General features: G+C 47.7%; 2 protein-coding genes across 3 annotated transcripts in view; both read right to left on the reverse strand.

Moving 5' to 3' along the window:
- Positions 1-2,280, reverse strand: part of CRACR2B (calcium release activated channel regulator 2B) — a 46,162-nt gene extending 43,882 nt beyond the window's left edge. Inside the window, exon 1 of one of the 2 annotated variants that reach the window (XM_039728376.1) lies at positions 2,256-2,280. The gene's annotated coding sequence lies outside the window, so the exon portion shown is untranslated. The remainder of the gene's footprint in view (positions 1-2,255) is intronic. The other variant, XM_039728371.1, reaches the window with a different exon arrangement.
- Positions 2,281-3,137: 857 nt separating this feature from the next.
- The window catches only part of PNPLA2 (patatin like phospholipase domain containing 2), a 29,535-nt gene continuing 13,798 nt past the window's right edge, over positions 3,138-18,874 (reverse strand). Inside the window, exons 2-9 of the mRNA XM_039728431.1 lie at positions 16,846-17,078; positions 16,592-16,657; positions 12,228-12,437; positions 11,256-11,316; positions 10,312-10,479; positions 9,750-9,882; positions 9,229-9,351; positions 3,138-8,388 (exon numbers count right to left, since the gene is read on the reverse strand). Of these exons, the coding sequence (XP_039584365.1) occupies positions 8,124-8,388; positions 9,229-9,351; positions 9,750-9,882; positions 10,312-10,479; positions 11,256-11,316; positions 12,228-12,437; positions 16,592-16,657; positions 16,846-17,078 (1,259 nt within the window). The 3' untranslated portion in view covers positions 3,138-8,123. The remainder of the gene's footprint in view (positions 8,389-9,228; positions 9,352-9,749; positions 9,883-10,311; positions 10,480-11,255; positions 11,317-12,227; positions 12,438-16,591; positions 16,658-16,845; positions 17,079-18,874) is intronic.

Below are 18,874 nucleotides of genomic sequence, written 5' to 3' on the forward strand. Positions count from 1 at the left end.
AAAATGTGCATTAGGGCCATGCAGAGGGGAATTGTTCTCAGCATCAGCCAAGAAATTAAAGGCTAGAGATGCAGGATGAGGAAACGAGAACGTTGCTAGGAAAATATTAGGAGGGTGAGTCAGGACATCCACAGCACCTCCCTTTCAAGCTGCTGGGCAAGGGGTTCCTCCAAGGATACACAGTGACACAGGACAGAAGCTCTTGCTAATTGTTGCAATTCTGCTGTTCTGGTAGGACAGTAAATGAATCCTGAGAGATTCAGACACACAGAGTAAACCAAGTATTTCCAGCCCAGACTTTACACGGACAGCAAGCCAAGGCATCTGGCAGGAAGGAGGGAGATGCTGCTCAGTGGAAGATGACACATTTGCTACAGCTCAAGTTTCTTGTCACTGTCCTTAAATCCAAGATGAGCTCCTGCTAGCAGGGGAGGAGAGAGGATTCAGTGCTCAGAGCAGCCTTATGAAATCAAAAAGATTTAGACAGTGAGTAGCTGCATCACAGAAACCAAACCTAGCTTGCTGCATATAGGGATTGATTTCCTTAAAGCTCTCTGACCATGAAGAGCACTGTGCACAGAGCTGAGCCCATGTGATTGCTGTTGCTGTCAATTGTCCTGGTCCCATCAGTTCATTTTCTGAGGCTGCCTGGCACAGTCATGAGGAGAAGCATTTCCCCAGCACTGTCCGTGTGCTGCTAAAGACAGCCCCACGTGGAGCCCTCCTCTGCAGCACCATCTTCAGGTCAGCAGACAGGAGGCTCTCGATTCATCAAAATGGGCTGTGGGGGAGAAATTTTCCTATCTGATGGTGACAAAACAACCAAGCAGATTTTCCAGTTGGATAGCTGATACTCCCACTGTAGCTTGCTACAAGAAGCCAAGAGTGATGCTCCAGGGAATGAGAATATTTTTTGCCCAGCAAGGTTGCTTCAAAGACATTTTATACCATCTTATGAAGGATTCTAAAATTTTATATCTCAGGCCTCACATCACTCTCTGTGCAGCAGGGTGTCCTGGCAAAGAGAGGATTCTTCCACCCCAGATCACTGCAGCTTTTCAGAACCTCCTCTGGCCCACCTGAACCAGCCAGTGAAAGGACAGACCAAACTGAATATCTGTTTGAGCAAGAAAAGCAATTCCCATAGACCTCAGGAGATGTAGATGTGTATATATATTCATCTACATAAAGCTTGTTAGATGATCCTCAGAAATAATTATGGCTTAAGAACATGAAAAATAAGATACAATTGCCCCTGAGCCTGCACAAGACAAAGCTAGAAATTAAGGTATTCTGAGCCCCCTCTGATGCAGAAAAAACATCAGAATAAGCAAGAACTCAGCAGGTCACAACTAAACAAGCAAGCTGTGTTTGGATTATCCCGCCTCCTCAGGATATTCCTGAGCACAGCCATCTCCCTGTGTCTGAGACTCTTTTCCCCTCAGCTGACCTCTTTTCCCCTCAGCTATTTTCAGGAAATCCTACAGGAAGGACTTGGGTTCAACACACAAATTCACCGAAGTGCATTCCCTGAGTGCAAGATATTAAAGAGAAAGATGCCGCAGTCTTAGGCGAGGGAAAGCTCTGGTGCTTTTTTCCTTCCAGAGAAGGAGAAGCAGCACCAACACAGCTGCTGTAGGAACCTGCAGCGTCTTCATAAGGTGCAGTGTCACCTGCACCTGGACCACGGCAAGAAAGACTATTCCACGAACAAAGGATGTTGGAAAAAGGAAAAGAGAAAATAACAAGGTCTCCACTGAGGTTCAACAAGAAGGACCAAAGTTCCGTGACCTGATATCAAAGGCGCCTGCAGACTCCACAGCGACAGAAGCGGAGGGAAGGCGAAAGAGGCAGCAGCTGCCCATGCCGGACCGCAGCAGGGCAGCGCTGCCCGTCCGCGGCACGGCCGCAGCGCCGCCTCAGGAGCGCTGTGTGCGGGGAAGGCGGCGCTGCTCACAACGCGGATGCTCCGTACCCGTCCGACACCGGCCAGGCACCTCGGGCAGCCGGGCACGGGGCAGGCGTGCGGCTGTGGCCAGGCGAGGCTCCCGCAGCACGCAGGGCCCGCAGGCCCGCGCTGCCCTCTCCCCACAGCCGCAGAGGGGCCGGCGAGCCGAGGGTGAGGGCCCTCCGCGGGGCAGCCGCTCCCCAGCGCCGCGGCTGCGGGTCCCGGCCGGGCACAGCCGGCAGCTGCCCCGGGGAGAGACCGGCCCCGGAGCACCGCACCCCGCCCGGAGTGCCCGCACGGCGCTTACCTGGCCCGGCCCGGCCCGGGCGAGCGCAGCGCCCCGAGGGCCGGCGGAGCCCGCAGCCAGCCCCGCTCGCGGCCACTCCCCCGGCGGAGCCGCCGGCAGCGCCCGGGCGGCTTCATGGAAGAAGGATCCAGGTCACTGATTGACAGCACCGGGCTGGCGGGTTTGTTATTTTGCAGTCATTAGAGGTTAAGAAAGCTGTTTGCTTTACCAGCTGCATCCTACAATGCTAATTACAGCCCTTGTCCCCGCCACGTGACGGCACATAACAAAGTCTCTTCCTAAAGTTTCCGGCTGTCAAAAGGCCAGACAAAGAGGAGCCCCAGCCTGTGTGAGGCTCCAGCCCCGGCTCCGGGCGATCTCAGCTGCGCAGCCCGGCTGCCGTGCCCGAGCCCTGGGCTGGCTCCACGGGAAGCCCCGGCCTCCCCACAACCCGAGGGCCGGTGGTTTCCGTGCACTCCAGCTGCAGAGTAACCGAGGCAGACTTCGGTATCTGTCACAACAGGCAGACACACAAGAGCCAGGACCGTCTATTTCACCAGCAAGGAAACAGACTCTCTAGAAAGCCGGGTCAGTTTCCTCAAGAGGTGGTCCCGCAAAGGAGAAGTTTCAGATTTGTGAATAACGTTTTACTAACCCTCTTACAGGTGCCAAACACCTGCTATTCCCACAAGAGGGTGCTTAATTCCTCCTGGAAACCCCGGTGTGTCACAGAGCTCCAATAAACAGAGGCTAATAGCACTTGGGGCACTTAGGCTTGAGTAAAAATGCAAAAATGCACCCCAAGATCAATGCCCCCTTTATTTGTGTACTGATAAATGTTGACCCCAAGAGGAACTTGAATGAGCTTGAGCCTAGCAAAACAAACCCACATCATACAGCACATCCAAAAAATATTTAATAAACTTTTAAACAGTAAGAGAAGCAGCCTACCAGAGCCAGGTAAATATATTGAGAAAGTTTTTATTAGAAGATATATTTCTGCCAAAATAAATAGTTACATTTTCTTCAGCAAAACATTAGAAAATAGAAACAGGAAGAAAAAAAAAGCATCAACAACTTAATACTGAACTTTTAAAGTGACTGTGAACACTACTTAGTGACATTGCCACATAAATACATAACTTGTTATGCTATTGCTGGTCTAGTTGCTGCTCTGACACCAGTAATTTCCACAGGACCTCCACATGTGTTGTGTGCTTAAGGGTCTTCTCAAACTCGGTGGCAGCAGTGGAGTCCCAGGACACACAAAGCTCAAAGAGCTGCTTTAGATGCTGTTTTCAAGAACAAGAGAAAACTCCAGAAATTAGAGGTATTTATTTCAAAGTTACATTTTCAAGTCCTCTGTTTGGAACTAGAGTTTTGTGCTCCCTGTGCACGACGGCTGATGTGGCTCCACAGAGTGAGGTGGATGCAGTGAGGGGCTGTCCTAGTGGAGCTGCCTGCAGGTTGGAAAAGGAGCAATGTCCCACCAGCAGGCAAGGGGAAGGAGGGAGAGGAGAGGGAGCGAGTCGTGCTGCACTCAGCAAGGCAGACACCAGAGGGACAGCAGGCCAGAGCCCACTGTAAAGGCACAGCGTGTGTTTGGCACAAACAAGCTGGCTGACACAGCAGCCAGGTGAGCTGGTCCATTCTCTTACTGATTTAAGGAAAAGACGGAAACAAAACTTGAGAAAATTGTTGGCAAGGCCCTCTGACTTTGGTGGCCCTGCCACCCACCACATCTGGCATGTATTTAGTATAAATTTACTATTGTTTTATTTCCCAGAGTTTCAGGTATTTCTCCCACAACTGCTTTGGCAAAAGTGAGAGCACTTTTCTCCAAGGAAGTAGTGAATTACTAAACAATTTTTATAAATTAATAAAACCACTGGGGAATATAAAAGTATTAGGACACCCCAGTGCTGGCAGACATCAGATTCTCTTTTATTCTGAGTCTTGCAGGTACACAGCCTTCCAAGAAACCATGAGAAAAATTCCTAGGTCCTATACATAGTGGTCAGTATTTTCTCCTATCCCTTGAAAAGCAGCTTGCAACAGTATCAGCAGTAGGGCAGGCAGCAAACCAAACCAGTTACACTACACACTAACTGTGGGGTACAGAGTATGCCATAGGCACACACTGTTGTACACAAAATAACTCTACAGTGTTGTGCAGGTTAGGGTCTGGTTAGATGCACAAGGTCACCATCAGCCTTGTTAAAAGCAGCAATTAATAACACAGGAAGGAGGAAAAAATAGTGGATTCCTGAATGCACAGACCCTTTATGTGAAACAGTGGAAATGGCAAGGGTTGGGACTCCTGCAGTGAATGCTATAAGGACCATTGGACATGGACTACAAGATGGATTTTTGTCCAGGAACCTGGAAAGCCCTGCTGGGCTGCCCAGCCACACAATTTGGAGCAGAAAGGACTGACTGCCACAGATGACCTAGGCAAGTGAGGGTTAATCAGTAATGGCTGCCCAGAAGATAACTTTGTACACCACGAGGTACACACAGAACAAGGGGCTGAACAGTTCCAGTGAGCACTATTGTAAAAAACCTCTCCCATCACAAGGTTTCCAGAGATTTCAGAAAGAGTGGGGTCTCATCTAGACAAGGCAGCACTGCATAACAAAAATCTATTCACAAGCTGATACAGCCCTTTTTCTACATCAGTGGGAAACGTGGTCTTCCCTAATTCCTTCATTCTTTGCAATCCATGATGGATGAACAGCAAGAATTTCAAGCAAATAGGTGAAACTTTTCAAAAGGAAAATTAGGCTAGTTTCAGGTATTTTAACAGATCTGCAGTTCCTTTATCAGAGCTCAAATCTATAAAGCCAACAGGCTATCACACAATAGCCATTGTAACACTTGGGAAATAAAAACAGGCAAGGAAAGGGTTAATACAGAGTGGTACTTTCCCAGTATCCTTCACACCCTGCAAATTAGCATAGGAAAACCAGGAATTTCCTTGTGAGTTAGAATTTTATTTTTAGAGCCAGGCTTTGATTTGTGGTTATAGTTTGAAGTGTACAAAAGTTTCTTGTGGAGAGGATAATATAATAAATTAAACTACAGATGAGGTGAAACACAGAATGAAACTCAGGCCTTTTACCAGGCACAGCTGTTGGTCTCTTGAAATGTATAAACCAAAATCCCCAAGCCTTCTGGATCAGAGCACTGGAAGACAGTGGCATCAACCCAGTCAGCACCAGACCAGTCAGTTCTGATGCAAAAGGCAAGGGATAAGGGTGCCAAGCTGCAACTTCTTAGCACACTCTGTTTCCCAGAGTATTTTGTTTCATAGTTTAGTGGTTTACATAATCACTCAGTGGTTTTACCAGTCCAGGAAGAAGGGATAAAAAAATACTTGCATAATTTTCTCCACCCATATATTAACACCAAAAAAAATAGGCAGAGTCAAAAGGGCAGCAGCTTCTAAACATAAGATTTTCCTTATGCAGTTTTGCCCCTCTCAGATGTTTTGCTTCTGGAAACAATGCCTTAATATCTTGCCACTAAATATCTCTACGTTCCTGCCAATTGCTCTGTGTGCACTAGGGACAAGAGATATGTATTTAGCAATCTAAGTAGCTGTGTGTGTGCCATTCCCTCAAGAAGGTAGTCCAAAACAGTGGAAGAAAAGAAATCCCATACCAAACCACTAAATGAACACCTTTTCTCAGTTCCAATTTTCATTAAATTAATCTTGCTCCCTCTAAGTGACAGTAGCTTGTTGCTGGTTCACTTCCACTAGCATCTACCATTTTTTTCTGTGGGCTTTAAACAATCACAAGATCAACTTGTTTGGTAATTCAATGTTCTCTCCTGATTTCGGAATCCTCCAATTTTTTCTCTTCCTGTAGTCACTTCCCTGTTCCCCAACTGACTTAATTATGCAAATCTTAAAACTAAATCTGACTTTGTTAAGTGCAGGCCTGCTTGGTAAACTGCACAGGCCCTTGTGTTACATAGCTTCGTCCAGCAAGGGCAGTGGGGTGACAATCTAAGTCACAAGTTCATCCTTGCACTGCCTCCTGGGCAGAGACCCACTCCACTGCCTCCCAGCTCAGCACAGCCACTGCAGCAAAGTCCTGATGCTTTTCCATCTCCACACAAACACTGAACTCATGCCCAGAGCACAACTGTGCTCGTAGGAAACAGCACCCACCCCGTCACCCACACTGCTCATGAAGATTTACTACTTTCTCCAGTGATTAGCACAACTTCTGGGTTTATTTTCCCTTCCTAAATCTAAGGTGCAAAACAGTGTCTATTAAAAACTACTATTCCGCGTATAGGCTACATAATCAGCTCTGATACCCTGTCCTGCTCCCCAGCAAAGACAGCCTATGTTTGCTTTGGCCATTGCACACTGTGCTAGGAGAGGTAGAAGACGCCTCATGTAGCAAGACAAGCAGCAGAAAAAGATACCAGGATCTGGGTATGTCAGTGTGAAGACCTAAGATTAAGCCCATGCAATCCCCACAGGAAGCCATGTCTCACCCTGTGAAGAACAGGGAGTTCATACTTCTCACACAAGCCAGGACCAGGCCACTGCAGAGAAGGCAGTGCCTCAAGGCAGAGTCCTGCTCTGCTACAGTTCTGGTCTTTTAAGGGGCAAGACAAAGAGGAGCCAGGTCCAAGGGCTGCATGTGCATCAAGAGTCTTCACTTCTCATGCTCCTGCTATTGCTAGCTGCAGAGCAGGACCTGTGAGCCACAACACAGGTGAGACAGGCAAGCTGTGATGCTGGTGTAGCTACAAGCCTAAATCCTTCTCGCTCCAAAGCCTCAACAACCAAACTTTCTGAGCAAAAGAGAGATGGAAGCCTCAGTTTGGCAGGAGATCCATTCTGTATCACCCACTTGGAATTTGCCTCAGTTGTACAGCCCCTTAAGGAGCAAAGCCCAACCGACCCCTGCCAGAGGCAGCCACTTCCCCAGCACTTGCTGTGACATTCCACCACAAACCACTCAAAAATAACATGCCCTACACAATTCTCATCTTCCTACAATCACTTCATATTGCTTCAGCTGCTAAGCTGATCCTGAGATAGCCAGGCTGAGCTTTTTTCAGGGCAACCCCACACCAATTCCACTCACAGAGTCAGGAATAGGGCCTCAAATTCAACATGTTTCCCTGGGGAAAAAAATCTGTCAAAATTACTTCTTTAAATAAGCTCAATCACTTAACACTCAGAGTTCAAGTCACAGTAGTTCCCTGAGGACCCAATCAAAAAGGGAAAGATGAGGACAACATGCATCAGGGAAAATACATAACTTTTCTACACTTTTGCAGTTCCATGCAGTTTGCTGCAGGACCAGCTCTGGCTTCTGGTGTGGAAGCAATTAAGGGAGAGAGGAAAGGACATGGTTTCAGCAAAGAAGGAAGTCTGGAGGAGATTTGAAAGCTATGAGAAAAACTGGTTTGGCAAGAGGCTACTTCATCTTTCAGTAGCACAAAGAACTAAGGGTTGTGAGATGATTTAAGGAGAGGAATCAAGACACATGCTCTGAAAAACCAAGGGAGGTAAAAGCTGAATGAACTTGAGAGCGTCATCTACATCCTGGTTATTTGGCGGTAAAAAGCCAGTGGCAATTCAAAGTGCACTATTGGGAGAGCCCAGCTGGGTCAGCATCAGCCTGGCCACAGGCAATGGCCAGGCCTCACCACAAGTCTAGAGCAAGGAATCAGCCTGTGTGTGGCTGTGAACACAGAGGTCCCTTGCTTGGCCCAGTGGGCAACAAACGTCTACAGTCAATTCCACCAGTCTCCATCCCGGGGAAGTCCCCTATGCAACATACTCAGGAGCATGGGGCAGCCTGCTGCTGAGGGATGAGATTGCTCCCACCCTCCTCCCATCCCCTCACAGCAGCAGGCTCAGAAGAGTGGCAGGCACTCTTTTGCACAGTCTAGAGGTGGAAGCTTTAACTGAAACCCTTCCCGAGGGAAGAGGGAGGCTTGCATGTCCACGTTGATGCAAAGCAAGCCCAGCATGAGCTGGCGCTGGTACTCCTCCCACTTCATCATGACGTCAGAAACCGAGCGGTTGCTCCTCATCCACATGGGCAGTGCTTCACCACAAGGTGCAGGGGGAGAAATTTGCAGCTTCTGGGGCCCTCCGAGCTCGAGGTGGTAGTAAAGCCTGAAGGACAAATACATGCAAAGACTCAGTACATGGGAATACTTGAGCATGAGCAGCTCACCAGACTAGAGCTCCACTTCCACAGTCCTGTTTTGTACTAAACTGACTACAAAATTTTAGTGAGAAGTCTCTGTGTGCCCATTTTCCCCCTCACATCTCTCAGTTATTCAGACCATGACCTCTTTTGGGTAAGAATCACACCTTTGTACTAGGATCAAAACACTGCTGGGACCCCCTGACTACTACTAAGAGAGTTTCCTAGCCTCATACACACAACCATCTTGCCACAGCCTCAAGCCAGGGGGTATTGCAGGAGTTCAGTCCAGAAGCACAGGCACACACTCAGGCCCAAAGCACTGGGTCTCATTTGGAAACTCTCTTGTGTTCCCTGGCTACCATATTCCCTCCCCACAAAAACCAGGCTGAGATATTGAGGTAGAAGAGGTCATTTGAACACAAGTACTTCTTGGAAAGGACTTTCAGGGGATCTTGGGCCAGCAAATGCCACAAAGACAAGCACCTCTGTCTTCTAGAAGGAGCATGAAATAAGCTGGCATACTGTTTTAATCATACTTACTTTAGACAAATTACTTCAGACTTACTTTAGGGGACAATTAGACTTTTTCCCTTAAAATGGGACCATGTGTTGAGTCCATCCAACAGTTAAGGAAGTCAAGAAACCATGAACCAGATTTGCATTTCAGTCTAACTGCTAAATGCTTCTGGTCAATTTGTGCCTTATTTTCTCTGCTCTAGTGGAATAAAGTCTCTAGAATTCAAAGGTGTAAGGGGAAATGAAGGGCTCCTCCAGAACAGTGCTGTGAAGAAAAGCAGCCATACCTGGCTGAAAGATGGCTGCCCAGTTTCTTCTTGGCTTTCTTCACAAGATAGTTGCAGATTTCTGTCATCTGCTCCCTCATCCATCTTATATCCTCAGGGATATCTGGGAGCCATTCCAGCAACCTGTAAAGAGACAGGAGACAACCATTAGCTGGGCCATGCAATGGAACATGATTAAAAGAACACCTGTTCCAAAGTCTCTCTTGAGGATCAAAAATTTATCACCATTTTCTGGAGTAAGTTCTGGCACACAGCAATCTTCCTTCAAGCTGGAAGTAGTGGCTGTAACTAAATGACATAGGAAGATGGGAAAAGTGTTGTGTTCTTGTTTTTTCTGGTTTTGTGGGGGTTTGTTTGGTTTTTTAGTCATGTCTGGTAAATGTCAAGAGCTTCTTCCTCAGGAGTACCAGCAGTGAAGAATTAGAGAGAATCCCACTCTCTGGCCATTCAAACACTACAGCTGCATCAAATACTTGTCTGCACTGGGAAGAGCACGACTGAGAGAGCAGCCCAAGGCCTACCTGACAGTGAAGGAAACTGCAGACTCCAGAGGCAGCATGTAGGGGACCATCATGGCCGTGGCCACACGCACAGGCAGCATGTTGCTCAGGCCAGTAAAGAAACTTCTTCTTTCAGCACAAGCCTCCAGAAGAGCTGAAGGCAGAAGAAAACATGGTTGAATATCCTAAGTGGGATGCCCTTTTCCTGTTATACCTCAGAAGTTACCTCAGCCTGAGGCAGCTACCTCCCACTTCTAAGGAAGTCTTGCTCAGCTTAGTAATTTCCCCAAGCAGAGCTAAAACCAGCAGCTTTCACCTTTACCAGACTCTAAAGGAATGAGCAGTAAGACCCTCTCCTCACCACACAGAACACTGTCAAATGAATCAACCTCTCCCAGTCCAGCCTCGACAGTATGAGTCACAATCTGAGACCCCCAATCCATCTAACCCTCAACAGATGTAATTTCAATCCCTGGGCATGACCGACCCCAGCTATACACAATAACCACACATCCCAGTAATCTTCTGAGGCAGACCAGGCAACACAGGAAGATTACATGTGATCTCTCCCTTTGAATCATACCTTGGTTGAGTCTGGGAGGCAAGTGTTCAAAGATATGCTCTTCAACAACAGCAAGGGCAGTGTTGTCCTCTAGTTGGTCCTCAGCTTCTGTTTCTTCCTCTTTCTTCTCTCCTGGAGGTGCTTCTATGGCAAGGAGAGGACGGGCAGGACTTGGACGATGAAGGAGACCTGAGAAGAGAAGTTATACTGTAAGGATGACACAAACCAGCTGCCCTGCCTGGCCTTTAGTGTCAGTCCTTGCTTCACCCTAACTCCCCTCAGGCTGAGGTCATGCCCAGCCTCTTTAGCTTACATCTCTTGTAATGCTTACCACAAGGAGATAGAAATCTTGCCGGTTTAAGTTAATTCCCTCCTTCCCCATCAGTTCTCACATTTCCCCTTTAAGTTCCGCAGGTGCTGTTTTGCAGAGTTTTGTTGCTATAACCTGCCAGTCACCCATCTTGCAGGCAAGATTTCCCTCCTGCAGTGCAATCCCAGTTATCCCAGTCCGCATCACTGTCCACGGACACGAGGTGGCAGCAAGAGCACGCCCAGCGCTGCAGCGGCTGCAGGCAGGAGAGCAGTGCAGTGCAATCCCAGTTATCCCGGTCCGCATCATCACTGTCCACGGACACGAGGTGGCAGCAAGAGCACGCCCAGCGCTGCAGCGGCTGCAGGCAGGAGAGCAGCGCCCAAGGGTGCGGCACCGGGGCAGCACCGGGGCTCTGAGGCACACCCCGCTGCTCACGGAGGGCAGCAGGGGGTCTGCAGGAGGTCCAAACTCCACCGCTCCTTCCTGAAGCGCTAGGCTCGTTAAGGGGAACTCCATACCCTAGTACCTGAGGCACAGTTCAGTTCTTCCCTTCCTCCTTTCATATGCACCATCAACTACTCTCAAAGCCAAGGCACCAAGTGTGGCACAGAACAGGCAAGTCAGTGCACCCTACAAAGAGCTAGTGCCTTACCATTCTTCTTCAGGAAATGCAGTGCATCTCGATAGCCCTGCTTGCACATATCCCGCAGCACCTGTGGGCAGAGGAAGGAAAATTTCATGTGGAAACTGGGTGAGCAAACACCTATCACAATGAATAGGAATTCTTCAGAGGAATTCTCCTGACTCCTGAGCTATCCCAAGAGCAAGTCTCATTCTTGCCAGCCTTGCGCAGGCTTTGAGCAGGAATGGGAGGTAGAGAATCAATACATTAGCTATGGGAATCACAGGACAATATAGATTGGAAGGGACACCTAGAATCCTACTGAAGTGCGGGCACAGAGTTGCAGCTACCTCATTGCCCCATCTACAGTGGATGCTGCTGTGGGCAGCCTTTAGGAAGTCTCCCTCACAAGCAATCCAGAATACTTTCCTGCAGGTGCCACAAAGGGCCATTGTGTTTGCAGATAAAGCCAGCTAAGACTAGAGAAGGGGTGGGGAAAAATTTTCCCAAGTAATTCAGCACAGGAACGCGTGCTTATTGCGTCCAAATGTCAGGGCTATTTGGCACTTGCATCTTCTCAGAAGTACACAAAGTTTGCAGTGCCACTTGCAGTGCCACTGATATAGTGGAAAGGCTTCATGCTGGCAGCTCCATCCTTACCTTAACACACTGAAGTGCACATTGGTTCTGATAGCCAATACATCTTTGTTTACAGTGAGCCCCGATTTTCAGCAAGGACTACTCTAGAGAGAGCAACATGGGAATACTTTCCAAGCAACTGCTACCACCTGAACTCCAGACATTCACGTAGAAAAATAAGACAAACCCTTGTGCAGGTGCTCCAGGTTTAGCGAGTCACTGGGTTGATAATGTCAAGATTAAAGACAAAGGATGAGATACAAAACTAACAGTATCTGGAATCTTCTCCTGCCAAAGTGCACGCAGTACAGCCAGTGCCCAAGATCTGTGGTCCCCAAGTTCTGGTGTGGCCAGGAAACTTACCTGTGGCTCCGGAGGAAACAGGGCCTTGGAGAGGCGGTAGAGGTTGCGAAGGTTGAACTGGATGCTCGTATTGGTGACTCTCAGCTCGTGCATGTTTGTGGAACCGTCCCGTGGACAGATATCGCTCTCTCCCGAGAAAGGAGACACCGTGATTGTGTTCTTCAGCTCATACTGAGGCAAATTGTCAGAAATCCCTCCATCAACATATCTCTGAAATCAAGACAAATGCAGGAATCTTTATTCTCACAACTGATCAAGCAGCTATTTTACTCTGCGTCCCTTTTCCTGTTTGTGCCAACAACTTGGGAAGAGAATGGAATACATCCCACAGCACTGGAGGAATAACAACCAGAGATAGCACAGCTGTGTTGTTTATAACCACTCCTTTTGCTATGTGCTTTTTCTTGCTGGAGTGTGCTGCTTACAAGTGTTCAATAAGAAAGGCACATTCACACGTGTGACTGCTGACTTACATCTCCTATGCAGTCTGACTGCTGTCCAATTAAATAATAATACACACCAACAACCACCTGCAGTGCAAATTAGCACTGATGTAAGCTGTCACACTGTGACACTGTGCCATTTTTCATTTGTGTTTAAAAATAATAAGCTCAGACACAAATCCCCACTGGCAGAAGGTTTGTTACCTGTGAGTAAAACCAGCTGATTTGTTGCTAGTGGGCTTATCAAGCAGCAATCCCAACACATGCATACACATTGGGAATCCACTTGCTGTGATGTGATAACAGAGCACAAGGGACTTGAGTTTTGCTCTTAACAGGCACCCTCTTATCAGAGAATGTTCTGTACTTCTGTACCATAAACACATTTGCGTTACCCTCGCAGGAAGGGCAACCCCAGTAGTATGTTCTCAAAACATTCCTTGGGTACTGTAATTGCATAAGGAGCTGAGCAAGACGATCCCTATCACAGGTTTTGGCAGAGTAAGCAACATGCAAAAGATAACAGGAAAAGGATGTTGGTCAAGCCAAAAGAAGAGGAAGCTGGGAGTCTTTGCAGAGCAACAACTCCAGTTCTTGTGAACCTCAGTTACAGAAGAGTTCTGCTGGTTTCATATCAGGGTTGATCCTGCAATTTGATGCCTGGATCTGTTTCCTTCCTACCCAAACACAAATCACGATACAGGGGCTGTGCAGCCCCACAAGTAGCAGCTGTAAATATCTTTCAGCTCTCTGCTGGGTGAGAAGCTGAGCCAGTAGAGGCTAAAGCCAGGCAGAGAACAGAAGTGCTGATTGAAGGAGGAGGTGCTCCATTCTGCATGCTGCTTCCTCTTGTCTCACAGACAGACCACGACCAACATTGCTCTTTTGCTGCACAATGCCTAGGAAAACATTGGATGTGTTGCCTGGAGGGTGCTTTGCACTTTATTCTCTCTTGCTCTGGATGGCAGACAAGACAGAGACCTCAAGCAGCTTCTCTGGGCCTGGGGAACAGTTGACAGGCTCATGGGCTCAAAGCAATTAAATTCAGCTACAGCAAGCCAGCTGCCATTGATGCAACAGGGTCAGGGTGGACTGCACATTCCCTTCTTGGGAGGCAAACTAAACCTCAGGGCTACCTTTACATAGAGCCCACAGCTTCATGGGAGACAGCTTGTGATTACAGTTGTAGGCTACAGCAGCCCAAACTCGGAGCACAGGACATTTTATCCTTATGGCAGCCCTTGCTTGTCAAACATTGTGTCAAGACAGGCACTTAGAGACTCCTACACCACCTGAATTTGGACAGTGAATAAAGTGGAAGGATAAACTCAAGGGTAAGTACATCCCCTCAGAAACACTAGCACAGCTTACTCACAAGACTTTTTCTGACAACAGAGATGCCAACAATCAACGGAACTCTCTCCCCCTTCTAAAGTGGGCATCAGTGTTCCCCAAGCCTAAAGCAACCACGGCAAACTGCCACTGTCATCCTCTTCCCAAACCTGCTCCACTGAGAGCCAGCCTAGAGCTGGAGACATCTGCCTGACTCCCTTTGCAAGGATGAGATTCCAACATGCTGACTGGGACCAGAACAGAGCAAAGCAGGCAGCATGCACTTTTGTTTAAAGCAAATTAGGTAAGCTTTAGTGCTGGACAACACTAGTTTTACAGTAAGGATGCAGAAGACACGTTTCCCTGAGGGTGGCAGCATCACTGCACAGATGCCATTAGAAAAATGGCTCGACTACAACAGAGCTGACAGGCAAACCCTTCTGACTCCATAGAAATCCAGGAGTACATCTGCCCACCCCATTCTCTGGTCCACTGCTTCCAAGCAATGCTGACTAACATTCCTCAGTAAAGCTCAGCTGCCATTTCTTTAGATTTGCCTGAACATCCAGTAGCCCAAGTGTAACCACTCTCCAGCCTCCTGCAAAGGCCAGAACAGCCCAGAGCCACAGGCTGGAGCCACCAGCTGCCTGCAGGCACAAGCAGCAGCAGCTTTAGGGGATGGTTCACAGACTGGGGTGCCCACTTCCATTCCCTTATCATGTCATCCCATGCACAGGGCTCGCATGACTTGACAATAAGCTTTGTGACCCTTGCCAGGGATTCATCTCACCCACATGCTGCAGACAATTCACAATTATTGTGTGTGCTGGCAGGTCAGTTACTGACTTTTTGATTTCTCAGTATTAAAGTTGTTGGGTTTTTTTAAACACCCCTCCCATCTCCTTCATCTACCCCATGAGACTATCAGATCTCAGAGAACTGAACACTGGAAAAAACTTAGGAGGAAGGCAAAATATGGATTTTGCACCTTGCACACAGTAACATTGCCTTGAAAAAACATTGCCTTGTTCCAAGTCTGTCAGTTTATTCTGCGGCAAATGCAGTCACCACAAGCATGCTAGGAACCATGCATTTCTGTTTCAAAACAATTTCCCAAGCTCATACCCAGCCCAATTTAACCTCTCACCTCATCTGCAATCCCCCTTCAGAGCTATGCTTTTCTGGGGAAGAGGTAAGAATTAAATTTCCTCATCTCATATTTCCTCCCCACCTTTTCCCATGAGAAGTTATCCCTCAGTGTGCCAGGACAGCTGCACATTCCAGAAACCCTGATGTTGACACAGTTTTAGAATGGTGAGATTTTTTTTCCTGATGCACACTGACCTTAATTAGCCCCCAAAGAAGTGTAAGGCAAGAGCCACTGCTATATGGTCCCACAAGCTGAAGGGGAAAAGCCCTGGCTGCAGCTGCAGAGCAAATACCAAACCATTACTGATTCTGTCACCCTGAGGCACACTGACCTTAATTAGCCCCCAAAGAGGTGTAAGGCAAGAGCCACTGCTGTGGTCCCACGAGCTGAAGGGGAAAAGCCCTGGCTGCAGCTGCAGAGTAAATACCAAACCATTACTGATTCTGTCACTTCTCTGAAGGGCTGCATAACACTGGACATCTCCTCCAGGTCATTTCCCTGACCAACATGCTTGCACAAGACAAAACCAGCCAAGCTGTGTATTATGCAGGAGCAAAACTGACCTCACTTTTAGGACACAGGCAGCAATCAGAGCAGATTTGATGCTGTGCTCTGACAGAGGCAGACCACTTGTGGTAAATCAGGATACCTATTTTATAGGAGTGAGCAGGTTTGATGCTGTGCTCTGACAGACAGAGGCAGACCACTTGTGGTAAATCAGGGTACCTATTTTATAGGAGTTCTTCCTCTCACTTTTGACTGTGCAGTTTGCAAAACCTCTGCCTTTTAACGAGATCATTAACCTGTGTAGCACAAGGGAGGCCAAGCTCAATCAGGAGACCCCAGGAGTATGACTGCAATATCCAGAAATGCTGCAGCTCTGCACAGCTTTCACATATTTTCATTTCTAACATGCAGACACAGAGGGATAAATTGCTCTTGGACAGCCTTGGACACCATTCAAAGAAAGCTCTGGTGTGCAGCAGAGCATTACTGTCAGAGAAAGGACAGGAAGAACTCTACGGAAAAGAGAGCCAGTATCCACACCACTAGTTAAAGCCCTGTAGAAATGTCAGGCACATGGGAGAGGGAATACACTCATGACTTTTATCCTGGGCTGAACTTCTTTCCACATGCAGACAGCTGGAGCCTCAGTGATGCAAAGTGTGGTACCATGCAGCCATGAGAACACTCTGCTAAGCCAGCCAGCCCTTCCCCAGACTGTATATATTACTATATGTTAAATCCACTGGTCTTCAGGACATTTATAGTCGATGCAGGCAGCAGTGGAAAGAAGGCCTATCCACTGCTGGAGTTGTTTATTTGGGAATTTCTTGTGCCTCTTCAGATAAATGCTGCCAGCAGGCACACAGTAACATTGCCAAAACCTACTCAATAGTATGTAATTTAATGAAGAACCATCTTAGAATCTTACTTACCACTCCACGCAAGGTTGGAGGTATCAGCCCACAGTAGACAGGGATAAAGGTGCTGCAGATACAAGCCTGAGGGAGAAAGAGATCCAGAACTGAACAACCAGATCAAAGCCTACTGAAACTATTGCTTGTTCTCAGAACACCATGCTGGCATGTGCTGGCAATTATACTCCAGTAATAAGGACATTTGGAGACCAAGGCAAAACAAAACTGCGTGTGCAGCTCCTGCCCACCCCAGCAGTTAAGAGTCCATTCACCTGGATCAGTTCCTCCTTGGAATTGAAGTCTGACAGTATCACATTTTCCCCATCGGAGACCCGTGTCAGGGAAATACCCAAACGTCCTGCTGCAACCTCATGCCCATTGTCTGGCACCGTCTTGGACAAAACCATCCGAATGGTTTTCACCATGTTGAAGGAGGGGTGGAGTGGGCCCAAGAACCTCTTCCGGGCTTCTTTTGACACCCGAATAATGCTGGCACCGGCCTCACCTGCAACGAGACAAATGCACCATGAAATGCTACCAAAACCAGTCTTCTCCTTTACAAAACTAGGCACAGGAAAGCCTCATTCCCAGCTTTCCCCAGAGGTTTCTCCACGACTCAAACCAAGAGGTTATTTACAGGGGATGTTATAAAAGTCATGGAAGTTTGCTGTCTTGGCCCTCACACACCCCATCACAAAGAACCACCCTCCTCTTATGTTTTATCAAGTCAAGGAAGATCATGTGCATCTGACTAAGGCCTCACACTGTTTTTTAGATCCTGTTGCACTGGCCAATGAAGGGCTGGTGAAAACAGACTGAGATTGAAAACAAGGCTGATACTCCAACAGTTTTGAGCTTATGGATAAATCCACTCCAAAACACATTCCATTAAAACTCTTCTAGTAAGTATCTTTTTCCTGACAGGAAAACAAATCATCAGCCAGTAAGCAGAAGTGCCAGAACAGGAAAGCTGGTGCTTTCCAGCAAAGTGATCCCAACTCTGCTGTGAATGTCAGCCACATCTCAAGTGAGCAAGAGGGACTAAAGCTCCATTAGGGAATCAGAGACTTGGTTCCTCCTGCAGAGCCTCTGGTGTCCCATCCCTTCCATATCCAATTTCATAGCACTAAATTAGGCCCTGATGGCAAGCAGGACTTGCTTTACCCTTTCACACAGTGACCCAGCTGGGTTTGAGAAGAGGAGACATCCCAGCTGCACAAAAGGGAAGGTATCTGCTAAGCCCATTATCTCAGTCACCAGGAGCTCCATCTGGCAAGCACATCAGAGCTCTCCAGTAAGAAAAAAGGAGAGGATGGGAGGGAACAAAAATACAACACTACAGCATCCAGCATGCTGCCCTTTCCAGTGACTGACTGCTGCCTCCACACACATCCAGCCATGATGAGATACAATAGCTCCTCTAAGAACTAGCAAATCACTGCATTCCAAGGGGTGTCAGGAACATACATGTGAGAAGCATGTGAGGGGAGAATTGGAGAAATCAGGAGAAAAACATGCTTTTACAAATGAAGGCTCCCCTCCAATCAAACTGAAGGTCATTTCCTGGAAAAGGACAGAAGACTACCAGTTCAAGCCAACTGGAAGTCCCCTCATTTCGCTCTCCCACTCAGTTTCTCAATTGCAAAAACAAGGCAGCAGAATGAAAGAACTCAAGTTAGACCCAGGTTAATAAATACAATGGAGATAAGAGCAAAAACCCTCAATGCTATGTTGACACATCCCAATCTTTTGCAATACACGTGTGCCAGCAACATGTTTTCCATCGATGCAGCCTGGGAACGTGATTCTGGGCTTAGGAAACCCACCAACACCAGTAGCTCAAGCACGCAGAGAACTGGACCCTTGAACATGACCAGAGATTCTGAGGTCAGGATTTTAGGCACTGTGAGGTAGCAACTTAGCAGAAAAGCCAAAGTTCCCCCTCTGAAGCAATTTTTAGCCCTGTAATCCCAGTCTTCTCTCCTAGAGCAATGTTTAGCAGTCTAATTCTGATCTTACTTACTCAATTAGCAGTAAGCCATTGAGCCCAGCCTGTTTCAGATAGTAGCCACACGGTTCAACATCCTTCCCAACATGGAAGAAGTCAGCCCCACAGAAATATACTTTACAATCACTGAGACATCAGCACTCAAAATGCTCCCTAAGTCACCTTCATGTTTGTCAAGGGGAGGAAAAACACCGAAAGAAACTGCAATCAAGCAAAAACTGAAGGAATCCCAGCCCAGCACCTTAGTCACATGACCCCATAAAGGAAAAATCCTCTGCACTGAGTGCCTTGCA

This window comes from Passer montanus, unplaced genomic scaffold (assembly GCF_014805655.1).
Source record: "Passer montanus isolate IOZ18808 unplaced genomic scaffold, ASM1480565v1 scaffold65, whole genome shotgun sequence".
Classification (NCBI taxonomy): Eukaryota; Metazoa; Chordata; class Aves; order Passeriformes; family Passeridae; genus Passer; species Passer montanus.